General features: G+C 28.5%; 1 protein-coding gene across 6 annotated transcripts in view; it reads right to left on the bottom strand.

Moving 5' to 3' along the window:
- Positions 1-1,275: 1,275 nt before the first annotated feature.
- Positions 1,276-16,016, bottom strand: part of LOC125875252 (ureide permease 1-like) — a 16,614-nt gene continuing 1,873 nt past the window's right edge. For 2 of the 6 annotated variants that reach the window (XM_049556366.1, XM_049556377.1), the window contains exons 2-8: positions 4,714-5,022; positions 3,411-3,549; positions 3,137-3,311; positions 2,765-2,808; positions 2,546-2,646; positions 1,877-2,251; positions 1,276-1,691 (exon numbers count right to left, since the gene is read on the bottom strand). In XM_049556366.1, the coding sequence (XP_049412323.1) occupies positions 1,539-1,691; positions 1,877-2,251; positions 2,546-2,646; positions 2,765-2,808; positions 3,137-3,311; positions 3,411-3,549; positions 4,714-5,022 (1,296 nt within the window). In that variant the 3' untranslated portion in view covers positions 1,276-1,538. Of the gene's footprint in view, positions 1,692-1,876; positions 2,252-2,545; positions 2,647-2,764; positions 2,809-3,136; positions 3,312-3,410; positions 3,550-4,713; positions 5,023-5,823; positions 5,980-16,016 lie in introns of those variants that run through there. The other 4 variants (XM_049556358.1, XM_049556375.1, XM_049556389.1 and 1 more) reach the window with 4 other exon arrangements.

Below are 16,016 nucleotides of genomic sequence, written 5' to 3'. Positions count from 1 at the left end.
ACGACATGGACCTCTTATCTAAATCATAGACTGGAAAAAGACTTGTCATGATTTGGAAATTGCATCTCCTAAAATCATTTGCATTTGGAGATATTATTTCATTGTATGACAAAACATTGTGTTTCGATTCGAATTCCCAACTTGAACATCCCTATATCTCAAACAAGTTTTCAGTCTTTTGTATGAACCAGACTATTTTGTATTATATAGTATGTTTGTGTGTTAAAAAAGGAGGAGCGGAAAAAATTACAAGGAATACTTTTCATTAATAGTTTATTTGCTGGATTTTCTTAGGTAAAATATCTTATTTGTTAGATCCTGACTCCTAATTTTATTACTTTGAAAACTGAGAATACACCTTAACTGGTGAAATGACATGATTATGTATACATGATTATACACCATTTATACAACATCAATACATTACATATACATGCAACTACAGGTGTACATGGCCGGGTTGGTTCGAGTTTTTCAAATATCAAACCAAACCATTTGTGTCGGATTTTTAAATTATCTTTATATTTTTACTAGAATTAGAGTCTTTATATTTAAGACTAAGTTCAAATTTGATCTACAAATTTTAAATTTAATTAATTAACGCAAATATCAATTTAACACACACCACACATATGCTATTATTAGTTTTCATTATACTATGAGAAGAAGAAGTTGTTAGAAAAATATTTGGTGTCTTTTAAAGAGCATATCCTCACTTGCACATAGATTTGGATAAAGTTTTTTAGCACCAGCTATTTATGTAAACTCAAAACATTATATATGATTACACCTGCAATTTTAATACTCAATAATAATTCGTATTAGTTATTTTTAAATTAAAAAATTATTCATTTTAAAATATTCACGCAACGCACGGGTACGTATACTAGTATTATTTTAATTACTAAACAATTGATTAGAGAATAAATAGATTTTTAGGCATGTGAAGAGTTTTTATTATAAATGTACCTCCATTAATGAAATATTTATTTGTAATAAATTCAGTAAATTACTTTTATAATATAATAATTAATTTAAATAAGAAAAAATGGTCAAAAAATTGAGGAAAAAAATAAATATAAATGGAGGTCATAGAGAGGTGTCATGTCAGCTATGTTTCTCCTTTATTATAGTTTATAGATATAAATTCCAGTTTTGGTTCTTGTGTAATTAGATTGAGCCTATTTAATCTTCAATTAATATAAATATGCAATTTAATCCTTCAAACTAACGCAAGTTAAAAATTTAATGAAATCATTAAAATTTCACTTGTAGTGCAGTAAAATTCAAGAATTGCATAAATATAAATAAAATACAAGGAAGTTGAAAGATGTGATTCATTATCCATACAAAAAGTCTCTAAATGCTTACAATCGTTGCTATATACAGTGAGAATTCCCCAGCAGAATTTTAATTAAATTGTGCTTCTGTTCAACAAGAAACAGTAATGTATCATATACAATAGTACCATTTTTCTAATTTTGACAATATGTACAAATAACATTATGATTTATGGAGTTCTAACCGTCCCCGAAGCACTATTTTCGATGCCCTGACGATGCCATAAGTATTCCAACAGCTGCAACAAACATAAACAGCATACCAACTAGTAGCGTATATGTTTTTCTAGACGATCTTCGATACTCTCCAAACAAAATTACCCCCCAAAATGTGCTCACGAGAGGCAACGCCTGGAATTGCAAAACACATTTCAACATCTCATAGACAAGAGTAACATGTTCGAGGTCTATAGCTTATAGTTTATGTCTAATATTCATTTCCAATTTTATCGCGGAATAGATACAGAGGATTCATTATATCTAACACCAACTATGTTGAGGCGCGATTGATTAATATAATAATATAAATGACTTACCTGAACAGCATCTGCAGCTGCATATCCAGCTGCTTGACCTCCCATGAATTGTAGACCATTTCCAAAACCACACAAAAGTCCTGCCAAAAGTGCCCAACCTCTACCGTTCCAGTCGTTAATATAAGCCTTTAGGGATGACTTGGGCGCATTTAGAACAGGACGGTATAAGAAGATGAGGTTAAGAATCAAGGCAACGACGAAGCAAGAAACTGAGAAGTAGAAGAATGCTGTGTAGACGCTCAAGTGCGGAACTCCATCTTTTAGAGTATGCCACTGATCATTTGTGGCAAGGTTGAATGCTGGAGAGAAGAGAGAAAAACAAACTCCGGCAAAGAATGTTAAAGCCAAACCAATGATAGCGCTCTTCCCAAATATCTGCAAGCAAGCACACCATTATGAACAAACTAGGAAAGCGCTTATCCATTGAACATTTTCCATTAGATATAGGCGGAAACTTTTTCAAACTTTGAGCTGGAAGTGTCTACGTCTAATAGGAACACTTTATCATGTGTTCAGGTGCTCAATCTAAACATGTTGTAGTTCTAATGTCTAAATGAAGTATTCCGCGTAGATCTAATATGTAGTCCATGATCACTTTTCAAGCCAGAAGTTAACATTGAAGCTCTAATAACATTTAATAAGATAAGTAATATAAGAAGAATTTCAGACCTTGATCGCTCTTCTCTTCTCGAGATCAATAAGGAAAAGAGCAGTCCCAAATTTTGGCTTCTCTGTGGAAGCCACTCCCTTCTCCGCATCATTTATCTCAACTATGGATATTTAGCATTCCCAAAATAATTCTTTAGGAAAAAACTATATGAAGGCTATGGATCTTCTAAAACAGTAAAGATATGAAACTTCATATTTTCAGATTTAAGCTTATGATACCTGTCTTTGTATATGCTTGTTTAGAGTCAGTAATATTATTAGCCCTGCAAATGTTTCAATTAGAATAAACATCAATTTCCCGAGATTAATGGCGAATCCTGCATTTTTCAATAGGAAGAAAAAAAACAAAATATGGAAAATCTATATGCTGGTTAAGTCATTAAATGTCAGTACTCTTCCTCTAGTCATATATAGAACATCAACACACAACGCTATCATGAATTCATGACATGAGAATCAGAGGAAAAAATAACGTCTTACGTATATTGTTTTTATTATTTAATCAAAAAATAATCAAACCAAAAATGTCATTCCCGATTTTGCAAAGATGTGAAAATGATGTCCTTAGTATATACGCGTATTGGTGCATACCTAATGCCATCTTTAAACTCATTTGAATAGCTATCAAGCTTTGCTTTGTTATCAGCTGCATTGGATGCATGAACAGCAGAGCCTAAGCAAACAGCAATCAAGAAACATGCAACCCCCGGAAAAAGAATCTCTGCTTTGTTAATTTTGTCATCAAGGTAGTAATTCAAGGTTGTTCCTGTCATAACCGAAGCAATAGTCCAAAATTTAAACAAATTATGATACTATAGAAAGGGACATCAGTCACTAAGTCATTTCGGAAAAGTTAAAATCATACCTATAACAACAGTAATGCTTGAGGAGACGACCTCGGTAACTGATAAACCAACAAATGCCCAAGCATATTGAGTTGTAAGGTTCCCAATGCTGAGAACCACCCCTCCAGCCATTGCAAACAAGACACTGGGCCAATTATCCTGCACCATTTGTCCACAAATGTGATTCTAAAATCCTGAAAATTCCAAAATGCATAATATTGTGCAATTTCAACAATTAACAACAGTACATGCAATCAATCTGGTGGAATTGTTGGAAAGTTTCTATTACCATAGACAATTTGAACAAGAGCATATCCTGCCTATAAGTGATCTTGATAGAAGTAAGCATTAAAACCGTAAAATGTTGCTAGTAATGATGACTGATAAAGTCTTGACAGTAACACGGATCTCTTGGTAGTGACAAAGTTAAACCAGAAGAAACTAAAACAGATGCTAATCAAAGTTCCAGATAAGATCACCGGACAAACCAATGACAAAATTAATAAAAAAGACTCCACCTTAATTAAGCACGGTAACAATAATTCATCTCAATGAGACATCATATGAATAACAAGAGGCGGTGAATTCTAGTCTTTAAATCCACCTATCAAGTAGCTTATAGGTGGTAATATCATCTGTCTCTTGGTCATCATTTTAAACCGCTAAAAATGCTGGTGAAATGAAGACTGAACATAATGTGACTGGTGAACGGAAGGACAGTCATGTAGGTTTGTATTATTCATTATCATGTTCCCGAGTGGCTACTTGCAACATATATATTGTACTTAATTGAATGGAAGTTATGCAACATATAAATGGCCTCGATCCATAAGTTGCCAATGCCAAAATTAGAGAATGTTAATTTCACAATCCAAGATTTCCAGCAAAAGTTTACATATAAAATCATGCTCAGTCAAATAAACTACTTATTACTCAGAGTATTACACGCAACGTAAACCAAACGAAACAAGAACTAAAAACTAGTGCAACAAACTCTTTCGACCTTAATGGTACAACACTAACCAATCCCCCTCCCCCTCTACTCTTCTTGTTCTGTAACTAACCTATTCATACTTCTTTAAATAACCGTGGTGTGCAGGTTAGCTTGCACGCACTTCGACTAATTCTACAAGATACCTATTACCTCCTATCAGCACAAGTACCAAAAGAACTCACCTATTCATACTTTATCATTAACAATACTAAATTTCAAGGTGTTCATATCTATACAAGTATTATACATTAGCATCCTGCATCTATGCTTCACACTCGAACCCATCGATCGAATCATATAGAGTTATTAGCTGTAAATTAGGCACCAACCTGAGCGAGTTGAGAAAGGAAATTCGGTTTTTCCAATGAACTTGTCCCAATTTCACCAAAAGTAAAAGCAATTATGACAGCAGCCAAAAGATTAGTCAAAGTATAATCAAGGTAAGTGTGTTGAGGAAATCTTCCTCTTCTTTCAAGTAAAGTTAGTAAGGCTGGCCATGTCCCTAAGAAGAACAAAGACAACAACATGCAAACTATAGCCCCTCCTTTGCTCTCAACCAAATACATCTTCAAACCACTAGATAAAACCTTTTCAATTTCAGGTGAAATTGTAATCAAATTAGAAATGCTCCAAAAATCCTACACAAATTAGAAAAGACAATATTAAAGATTCAATCTAACCATAGTCCATATTTCAATTCATTATTCTAAATCCGACCGGCTATTAATGCAAGAGATTTGAAGAATTAACATAAATAGCCGTCCACTCAACCGCTTAAACTAAAAATAGCTGACAGAATATATGTACAATATGTGTATAACAATGTATAATCAGTATAATCTATATATACTAGCTAGAAAAAGTAAATTGTGAGAATGATCTCAACCAATTAACCTAAATAGCCATCCATCCCAAACCACTTAAACAAAAAACAGCCAGAAGAAAATATGTACAATTTGTGTATAACCAATTTAAGTGTCTACTTTTTTTTTTTGGTTCGTCCCAGAGAATCTCTTTCTATATTTAGTAAGTTTTTCAATTTCAACATTTCACCCAGTGGCGGAGCCAGAATTTTCAATAAGAGGATTCAAAATCTAAAAAAATAGACACACGAAATAGCCGAGGAGGGTTCCACATCTCCTATATATACTTAAAAAATTATTTTAACCATGTGTAAATCATATAATTTTTCGCCGAATGGGATTCGAATGAACCCCTCATTCTAAGGTGGCTCCGGCACTGATTTCACCTGACAAGATTTAAAGGACTACACGCGTCTTTAAATTGAGACGGAGAGAGGATAATTTATGTGTACTAGCTAGAAAAAGTAAACAGTGGCGGTCATATTTGTGTAAAAGATCCCTTTTTTTCCCCTTTCAGAAGAACAGACACAACCAATAAACACAGAAAAGAGGATAAAGATTTGATTTTTGACCAACCATTTCTTTAGTTCTCAAACATGGACAATACTCACCATGTCAAAAGACAAACAGGGTATCAAGAATCAGTAGAAATGAAATATTTTTTCAGATAAGAACTTGTTGATTTCTTCCAAACAATAGGGAAAAACAACCAAAACAAAAAGCATAGAAAAGGTACCTTTATTTGAAGACCCCACTAAAAGGCAATGTTGCAAAAGATGACACTGTGATATGGATATCTGATGATGAAATGGAAGAATAAAATATGCAAGTGAGAATGGAGTTAACCATTCATAAGCCTTTAAATAGACTTCTTTTTCAGCAGTGAATCTCATAGTCACATACTTCGTTCACTTTATAATTTATTCATTGATTTTATAAAATGGATAAGTATTATTGTACATCTCAAATTAGTATAGTGAATAATTATTGTCGGACAAAAGGAATAGATGAGAAGAATTACCTAATAATTTTTATTTTCCCAATCACTTAATTAACTACTATGCCACACATTTGAATATTTTATTCTTTAAATTATTAATATATGACATTATATAATAAAAAAAATGATACAATCTAAACATTATATTGACTAAAATAATTAAGTATGAAATATAGAAATAATTTAACTTTAAAGATAGATATTTTTCCTTAACTGGATAAGTTTAGCCATATGAATGTCTAAATTTAACCAACAAGGGTTGTGATAAAGTGGTAAGTACCCCTTTATTCTTAATCGAGAGGTCGAGTTTGAGCCCCTTGGATACGGAGTCCCTTTTATTAGGGAGCGTTTTACCCCGTGGGACTTTCTGGAGCGAATCCAAATTTAGTCGGGCTCCAATGTGGGTTACCGGACACCGAATGAAAAAAAAAAAAAACCTAAATTTAGATAGTATATTTTAAAAGTTTTTCCTTCGTATCAAATTAAACAATGCCAAAATTCTTTTTTTTAAAAGGAGTAACAATTTTGTAATTTTACCTACTCTCTCTCTCTATCTCATAAAATATGCGTCATATTTTTTTTTAGTTTATTTTTAAAAAATTGACATATTTTTTATTTAAAATTATTTATTATTAAAAGACGTATTTTATATTTAATGATAAGGTTTATAGTTATGTAAATATATATTCCACATGGAGTATAATTTTTCAAAACCATATAAATCAAATTGAGAGAAAGTAATATTATCCAACGTGCTTGTTACTTGTAACTTGTAACTTGTAACTTGTAAGTTGCAAGCTGTTATGAGTCATAGTAGGAATTATTATTAGATATAATGATGTATTTACTAGTTTTAATATTATTTAATTCCTTACGTGATAAGTTGTATTTTCAATTTATATATAACTATCATATGTATTATCTATATATTATATTTAATATTATTTTTATACATAATAAATCATGACATTAAAAACATAAGTACTATTTTTATTTTAATGTATCCAATCCCAATATCATTAACATATTTTATCATTGATATTTTATAAAAAAAATATATATTTTTCCTTCGTATCAAACGCATCATGATCCATCGACGACCTCAATAAAGGAAAAAAAAAAGATTTTTAGTGTGGTCCACCGGTGACATCAATAAAAGAAAAAAAGTACTAATTGCATGGTGACAAAATCCATGTAACTTTCCGGCCAATTTTATTTTATTATGATTCCCTTTTATTACAAAAAAATAAATAAAATTAACCTTTTTATATATAAAAAAAAAGACTCTTTCACAATTTTTAAAAAATGTCTCTTTAATGGCAATCTGTATAATAATAGCATAATATGTTTAACCACAAGTTTCTAATTAGTAGGTTAGTTAATGTTGTACATAAAAGCTTACGTGTTAAACGTTTTCACGTAATTCAAATTTTGTTAAATAAAAAAGAAAAAAGCTCAAATATGTCATTAAATTTTGAGAAAAAAAATTTATTTATGACGTCAAAAATTTGGCTCATCTATCCCATTTCCTTTGAAAAGGGTTCATCCATGTCATTATTTGTTAATAGAAAACAATTTTAATATTGTAAAATTATTTTTTTCGTGGTCAATTATGATTTGTCAACGTCATTAATTATATCAATTTTTAAAAGGGAAAAATGTTGGAATGGTAATTAAAAGTTGGAGTAGAATTCCTAAATTGTTTTGAATTTGGTATTTTTTCTATTTATTTAATTATATCTAGATAGAATTTGCTTGTCTTAGTTTAGGTTTTCTATCCCTAGTTTAATTTGATTTTTATTATTTTATAAATAGAGATGTTACTAATTATTTTCAAAATACAAAAATATATAGAATAAATAGAACTTGAATTGAAGATTCAAGAATCTTTGAGTTTATAAATAAGATTATATATTTTTAATTTATTTTTTCTCTTCAACGTGGCCCCAACATGATATTATAACTATATTTTTTTTATTTCTTTTTTCTCTTCAACGTGGCCCCACCATGATATTAGAATCTTGGAAGTAGTCGACGATATTATCGTGTTTTGTGTATTAAAATGAAATACTTGTAGTCTATGACACCTACCATAAGTTTGACCATTTTATTATTATCATAATATCCAGCTTTTCTCAAGGAAAAAATGAAAAGGAAAAGGGATGTAGAATTATTTTTTCATCAACTTGTTTGTAATTTCTATTTTTCTCTACCGAATCATTCAAGTAGTGGCCTTATTAGACATTGATTGATGGGTGCATATGATGGTGTTAAAGTCAAAGAAATCAATGAAAGAAAAATTATAAAATTATTTTGATTATGATGTAGTTAGAATCAAAATAACTAGGTGTTACTTAAGCAAAGCTTGAAGGACGATAAATCAAGTAACAAAAGAGGAATATATCAAAAGAGACATTAAAAAATTAATGTGATTCGATCGATCTTTATCTGCAGATGAAGATAGTTGTCCACAATATAAAAGAGTATAAAATATTGAGAGAAATAATGTTTGACAATTCACTAAAAAAAAAAGATTCTTACAATGATAGGGTACCACTAATATCTCCCAAAAACAAAAAGATTAGTCAAATATAATTTTTTCTTTCAGAAAAAAGAAAACATGACTTAATTATGATAAAAAAAAATTCATAGCAAACATATAACAAAGTTGAAGTCATAAGGAGTCTTTGATCTCCATATATTGATTTTAAGCAATTCTTTCTTCATGAATTATATGTTGGGATTAAGTTAAATTCATAATTCATTTCTTTATCACGATTTCACGTAATCTAAAGTTAAAAGGGTTGAAGAAATAAATTGAGGAACCGTTGTTAATGTTATTTGTAAAGAAGAAAAATAGCTCTATGTGTATCTCGTAAATATTGTTAGTTAGTTTATGACATCTCTAGGATTGTTGCATAGATCAAGAATACCATTATGGCTTATGAGAGTGATTCAATCCAACAGGAAAAACCTAGTCATATTTATCAACTATGTTTGTTTAACCTATTTTATAAATTACAATAATTAAGTTAATATTAGTCCACATATAGTGAAAATTCCATATAAAGTATAACTTGCTTGAGGGGAAACCTGAATTTTAGTGTGGGGTATATACTGATATTTGACTAGGAGTATGCATTTTTATATGTTAATTCCCTCCATTTTATCATATAATTTATGGCGTGTATTTTCATATTTTGAGCTTAATATGCATATTTTATTAAAATATACCGTGATTAGTGTTGAACGTGTTATCGTAATTAATATCATTTCTTATTAAGGCCATGAAGGCAATGCTTTTCTAGTTACTAGTTTTTGGATGTGTATGTTATACGTGTGTCTTATATAATTTTATATAGATATGCTAGAATGATTAAAATTTTATGAAAATATGTAAATAATAATCAATAAAATACAATAATTATAAATAATTCTTAAAAAAAATATGATGAGAACTTCAAATGAGAGGAGTATTTTGATGTTTAAAATTAATTTATTTAAAGTAATCAAATATAAATTTTAAACTTTGATCAGTAGTTAGCAAACTTTTCATATATACATCCTCCCCATTTATTAAAAAAAAAATTGCACTATAAATACAACATGCATTAACTATTTGGCAGAGAGAACAATTCTTCCATTTATTACTCGATTCAATATAATTGATGAGATTATATTTCACTTAAAATTTTGTGTTGTAGTTGTAAAGTTTTAACGTTACCAAATATTTATAGGTATTGAACCATTATATTATTATACGCATTAAATATCATGTTAAATTATTTAATTACTTAAAAATATTTTATAAAAAATTAATTTAGTATAAATATAAAATAGTAATTCAATTTTTGACTTAGATTCTTCCACTTTTAAGTTTTAATATTGTATGATATGATATGATGATTGATGATATATAATATGATATCATGATATGATGTATTCCTTGCTGAGGAGTGAAGAGTAAGAAGAATATATTAACTTTTGATTAGAGGCGAGTAATGACAAAATTACAAATATACATGTTAAATATAATTTTTAATTTGCGCGATTAAAAGATAATGACTTCGTGTTTATTGGTTAAGATTGTGTAAAATGTTAGAGATATTTGGGATTTGATCTTGGATCACGAGCATAAAAAGCAACATCTGTAATTTTGTAACACACTTGTGTTTGTATATACAAATTTAATCGTATATTTATGAGGTAAAAGGAAATCTCATTTTAGTTTTCAAATAAATTACATTTTACTATATTTTTTTGTATTTGGGTTTGGTTTGGGTCAAATTTGTATCCATAGTTATATAATAATATAATTGTATAATTTTTATTCAAATTGTATAATATTATTTGTATAAACTCTTCAAGTTCGGATCTACTGTTGTATATTTGTTGTTTTCACATCTACTCTTGAGGTTTGTTGTTTGTATATAAATTCATATATTTGTAAATGCATTTTCTCTAAAAACTACCCCTCTCAATAACGTAGTCAATGTAACAGTTTGCATAATCCCATTTTCCAGAATGTATTACCAAAATATCGATGGAAGATATTCATGTACAGACAAAAATAACTCATGTATATATATACAAACAGGAATTCAAAAATATACAAACACACATTCAACAGACAATTTTTCCACAAAATAAATAATGTAAAATTATACGTATACAAAAGATACAGGTCAACAATCAAATAATACACACAAATCAAACTTATCTCAATTATACAACTACAAACATAATTAGCTAACTAGACAATTTTTCCACATAATTTACACCCAACAATCAATTATACACATACACACATGAATATATTTATACAATTACGGACGTATACAATTTGACATAAACTACAGTAAATTATACAATTGATTTCTATTTTATACATTTACGTACTCAAATTGAAGACATCAAGTTGTCTCTCTATCAATTCAAATACAACTGAAAATAGATTCTTCAACCAAAACCTCAATTATCAATGGAGTAATTATACAATCACGGATAAAAATTAGATAATTCTCGATCTATTAGAATACAATTGCGAACAACTGTTAGAATGAAACTCCAATTATTAATGGAGAATTTATACAATTACATATACAAATCAGCTCAATTGCTCTGTTTTTTCAAGTTCTTCATCTACATGAATGCAAAATCAAAAATACGAATCAATGCAAATCAAATATATGTTTCTAGCCGAGAAAAGTGAGTTGCCGCCGAGATTGGATCGGATGTATGTAGATGAAATCAATTGAATTGTACGGAGAAGATATAACTGGTAGGAAAGTCTAACGAGCTAATATTCTGTGAATTAAGGGATTTATACCTTTTCCTAGCCGAGATTACCGCCATTAGCTTTCATTAAATTTGAATTCAATTTTTTATAAAACTTTGAAAAAAAAAGAATTATATAGCCGATCACCACTGTAGCAACTTAAAAATATAGCTACGGTCAGTAATTATGGAAACTTTAGCTAAGGGGAATAATTAATTTAATTATGGTAGCTATATGCGAAAGTTGCTCATCAAAAAATGGAGCGAAACGAACCGGGAAAGAAGAAAATTATCCTTAGTTCATTAAATTTAACTTGCCTTGCCATGCCGCATTTAGCGTTTCTTCCTTTTACCCTGCTTCATTGATTCTTCTTTGAAAAAAATGTGAATTTTTTCTTTTATTTTGTAAAACAATGTGATTTTTTTCTTTTCTTTTATATTGTTCTACTTTATTTTGAATTTTTAAAATAAATTAAATTAGTGTTCATTCAATCATATGTTACTTTAAAATTGTTTAATACTCTTTAAAAATATGTGGGGATTTAGTTACTAATATTATAATTATAATGCAATTAAAAGGAAAAATAAATGTCATTTCCGATTTTAGTTCATTTATTCAAATTATAAGGTTCTTCATCTGTATAAAAAAAAAAGATGAATAAATCAAATAAATTTAGTTTAGATCTCTCTAGAATAGAACTGAAAAAATAAGAAAGAAATATTATGAATATTCATGTCTTTCAAATTTCTTCATTCGATTAAATTTAGTTTACCTTATCTTTAAAATATTTTTTCTCTATTTCAAGTTTAAGAACAATTGATAGTTTTTTTTTTAAAATTTCGTTTAATTAGTATATAAAAAGAGAGTTACGTAAAAATAAAATGAACTGTAGAAATAAAAAGAACAAAATACAAAAATATAAATAATGCGCCTAATAAATTTGAACAAATGGAAATTGAAAAGGAGAAATAGTATAAAAAAAAAAGAAAAGAAAAATAATGAAAAATAAAGCTCTAACCCAAAAATAATAAAGTTTTTCATTGGACTGAGATTTTGAGCCCATGAAGCTTTGCTATTTGATTTTCCAAAGGAAAAAAAATTAAGGAAAGTGTTAGACTATCTCCAACCCACCTCTATTTTACTCTTCATACTCTATATTTGAAGAGTAAAATAGAGAATGGGCACTCCAACCCACCTCCAAATCTCCCTCTACTCTTCAAATTTAGAGAGTTGAATAGTAGTTCTCCAAATTTGGAGAACTACTATTCACACTCTCTATTTCACTTTTTCATTATTTTATTATTATTTCTATTACTTTCTAATTAACATATTATTTTACCTATAATTCTATTAATTAAATATCTAATATTCATAATTCCTTTTTAAATGTAATATAATATTTTTAAAAAATATTATTTAATATATACTATTTTAATTTCAAATTAATAGTATTTTAATTTTTTTTCTAATTTTTGTGAATAATAAAATTTTATTTTATTATTAATTTTCATTATAAAGAATACGCAAAATTAAAATGGCAAGATGAAAAAATTTAATTTATAAATACAATACATGATATGATAATTTAAATACAAGATAACAATACAATACATAACATAATAATTTAAATACAAGATAACAATATAATATAATACATAACATAATAATTTAAATACAAGATAAAATACAATACATAACATAATAATTAATTGATCACAACAATAATTTAGAAATCCGGTAGGTCGTTTCTAGATTGAGCACTATTTGGAAAAAAATAGGATATGATTCCGAGAATTGTTGCGATTGTGATTGCGATTGCGGTTGTGACTATGGTTGTGATGGTATACGATATGGGTTATTATTTAGCTGATGGTATATATTCTAAATGGTCTACAATTGTTCAAACTATTCGTGATCCTCATTCCCAACAAAAGAAAATTTCGCGATGAAACAAGAATCGTGCTGAAAAGATGTTGAACGTGCATTCGAAGTTTTGCAATCACATTTTGCAATTATTGCAGGACCGTCACGTTTTTGGAGAAACGAAGTGCTACATGATATAATGATTACATGTATTATACTGCACAACATGATAATTAAGGATGACCGTGATCTCAATGCACCAATTCAATATGTAGTAGAGGCTCCAACTCCAACTATAGAAATGGTGATAGATGAAAATCTCTGATTTGAACAATTTTTAGCTAGACATAAAAAAATTAAGGACAAAAATGCTCATTTTGAACTCCGTAATGCATTAATAGAGCATTTATGGGAGCAATGTAATAATTTTGCAAATTGAGTGTTTATGTAATTGTATGTCACTTTAATTTGAATTTGTCCCCTAATTTATGTATTATATTATATTTTCTTGCAATTTATGTTATTTAAAAATTTAGAATAAAAATAATTTTATATCACATTAATAATCATATAAATTAATTATTTGGGAAAAAAGAAATAAATGATTTATATTATGAAATAAGAAAATAAGAATGAAATAGAAATAATAATATAATATTAAGGAGAGATAAAAAGATTCCTTTTTAGAGAGTAAAATAGAGAATTGGGTTGGAGTTGGTTGTCTGAAAAAATAGAGAACTCTATATTTGGAGAGTACATGAACCCCTTAGCTAGCCTCTTTACATTTTGAGGGGAGTTTATTTTAATATATATTTTCATAAAAAACATAATTTAATTTTATATATATAATGTAATTTTCTGACGAAGGGATTCGGGTGAATCCCTATCCTACGTGTAGATCTACCCCTGCTTTACGCCACTTTGAATGAAATAAATTCTCTTATTTAACAAGTGAGAGTTAACACTTAGCAGGCAGCACACCGTGTGCTTCACCTGCTTGCCAACACTTCATTTTAAGGAGAATTTCATCTGCAACAATATTGTGATCATGCGTGGGACCCTTTCTTCATTTCAAACTTCCATCATGCATGGGGATCCATTTATTCATTTCAAATTTGATTTTAATATTTAGTAATATGGTAAATCGGTAATTATAGTTTGTTCAATTTCAAGTTTAGAATAGAGAATCATGACTTTTCAAAATTAATTTGATATAGTTTGATATTTTTAAATTTGATTTCAATGTTTAGCGGTATGGTAAATAGGTAATTATAACTTCTTTCAATTTAAAAATTCAACTTATATATATACTCATAGAATAGAGAATTATGGCTTTTAAAAATTAATTCCATATAATTTGATATTTTAAAATTTAATTTCAATATAGCGGTGCGATAAATTGATTATTACAGTTTGTTCAATTTCAACTTATATATATTCATAAAATAGAACTATATCATACATGCTAATACCTTTCATATAGAAATGTATATTCAATAGAAAGTAGAAGCAACTTCCTTTGTTAATCAATTACACACAAAAAATATTTAATCAAGATAGAAAGACTATATAAATTGAGATACAAAATATTATTAGTTACATTTAAAAGATATTATATAAATTGAGTTAAAAAAAAATAGCAGATATAATTTACAATATTTTTTGTAGTATTATCTAAGTATAGCTTAAATATTACTTTATCCGTCCCTTTTTAGTTGTCATGTTGCACTTTTCAAGAGTTAATTTTGACTAATTTTCAAAGCTAAATTAGATAACATTAATTCGATATTTTAAAATAAAATTTTAGATATTCAAAAACTATACGGAAAGTACTATAAATTGCAATATTTTTCATATCAATATGATAAAAAATACATTTTAAAATATTAATCAAAATTCATATCGCTTGACTCTTAAAAAGAAAACTATGACAACCAAAAAAAACACGGAGGGAATATCAAATATTCTCCTTTTTGAATATTTAATTTAGAAGTATATATATACAACAAATTGAAAGTTAAAACATGTAAATCAATTTTAAAAATTAATCTTAACGCTTGGGCCCGTGCACAGCACGAGCATTGCTAAGAAATGGGAATAGCAACCAGGACACTGTCAACATGTATGTTTATTGGGATAAAAATTAAATTTGAGGATACTCTTGTCATTGTACAATTTTTCACTTGCATGTTACTTTTGTGGACCCCAAATTATATAAAGTCTCACATATTCATTACCCTTATTTAGAAGTGGCACTTAAAAAGGACCAACACTGTATCTGCTCATTGTACCAAAGGCAGTACTAATTGTACATTTAAAAGGACCAACACTGCATCTGCTCATTGTACTAAAGGCAGTACTAATTGTACATTTTCAAATTGTACATTTAGAGGACCAACAATGCATCTTTTGATTGTACTAAACGTAGTACTAATTGTACATCAATAAAGCCCTCTCTCATTTTCCTTCCACTTTCTCTAGAAGTTTCTCAAATTTCTAACCCTAATTTCTCTCCCTCTCGACTCTTCTTTCTACTTCTCAACTCTTCAATGGTGAATCCACCTGTTCTTTACTCTTTTCTGTTTGTCTACATCTCTCTGAAGCTTTGTTGAAGGTTTCTGTTTGTCT

The sequence above is a fragment of the Solanum stenotomum genome, chromosome 1 (assembly GCF_019186545.1).
Source record: "Solanum stenotomum isolate F172 chromosome 1, ASM1918654v1, whole genome shotgun sequence".
Lineage (NCBI taxonomy): Eukaryota > Viridiplantae > Streptophyta > Magnoliopsida > Solanales > Solanaceae > Solanum > Solanum stenotomum.
The sequence above is the reverse complement of the archived record's forward strand: the minus strand, read 5'-3'. Positions and strand labels throughout refer to the sequence as shown.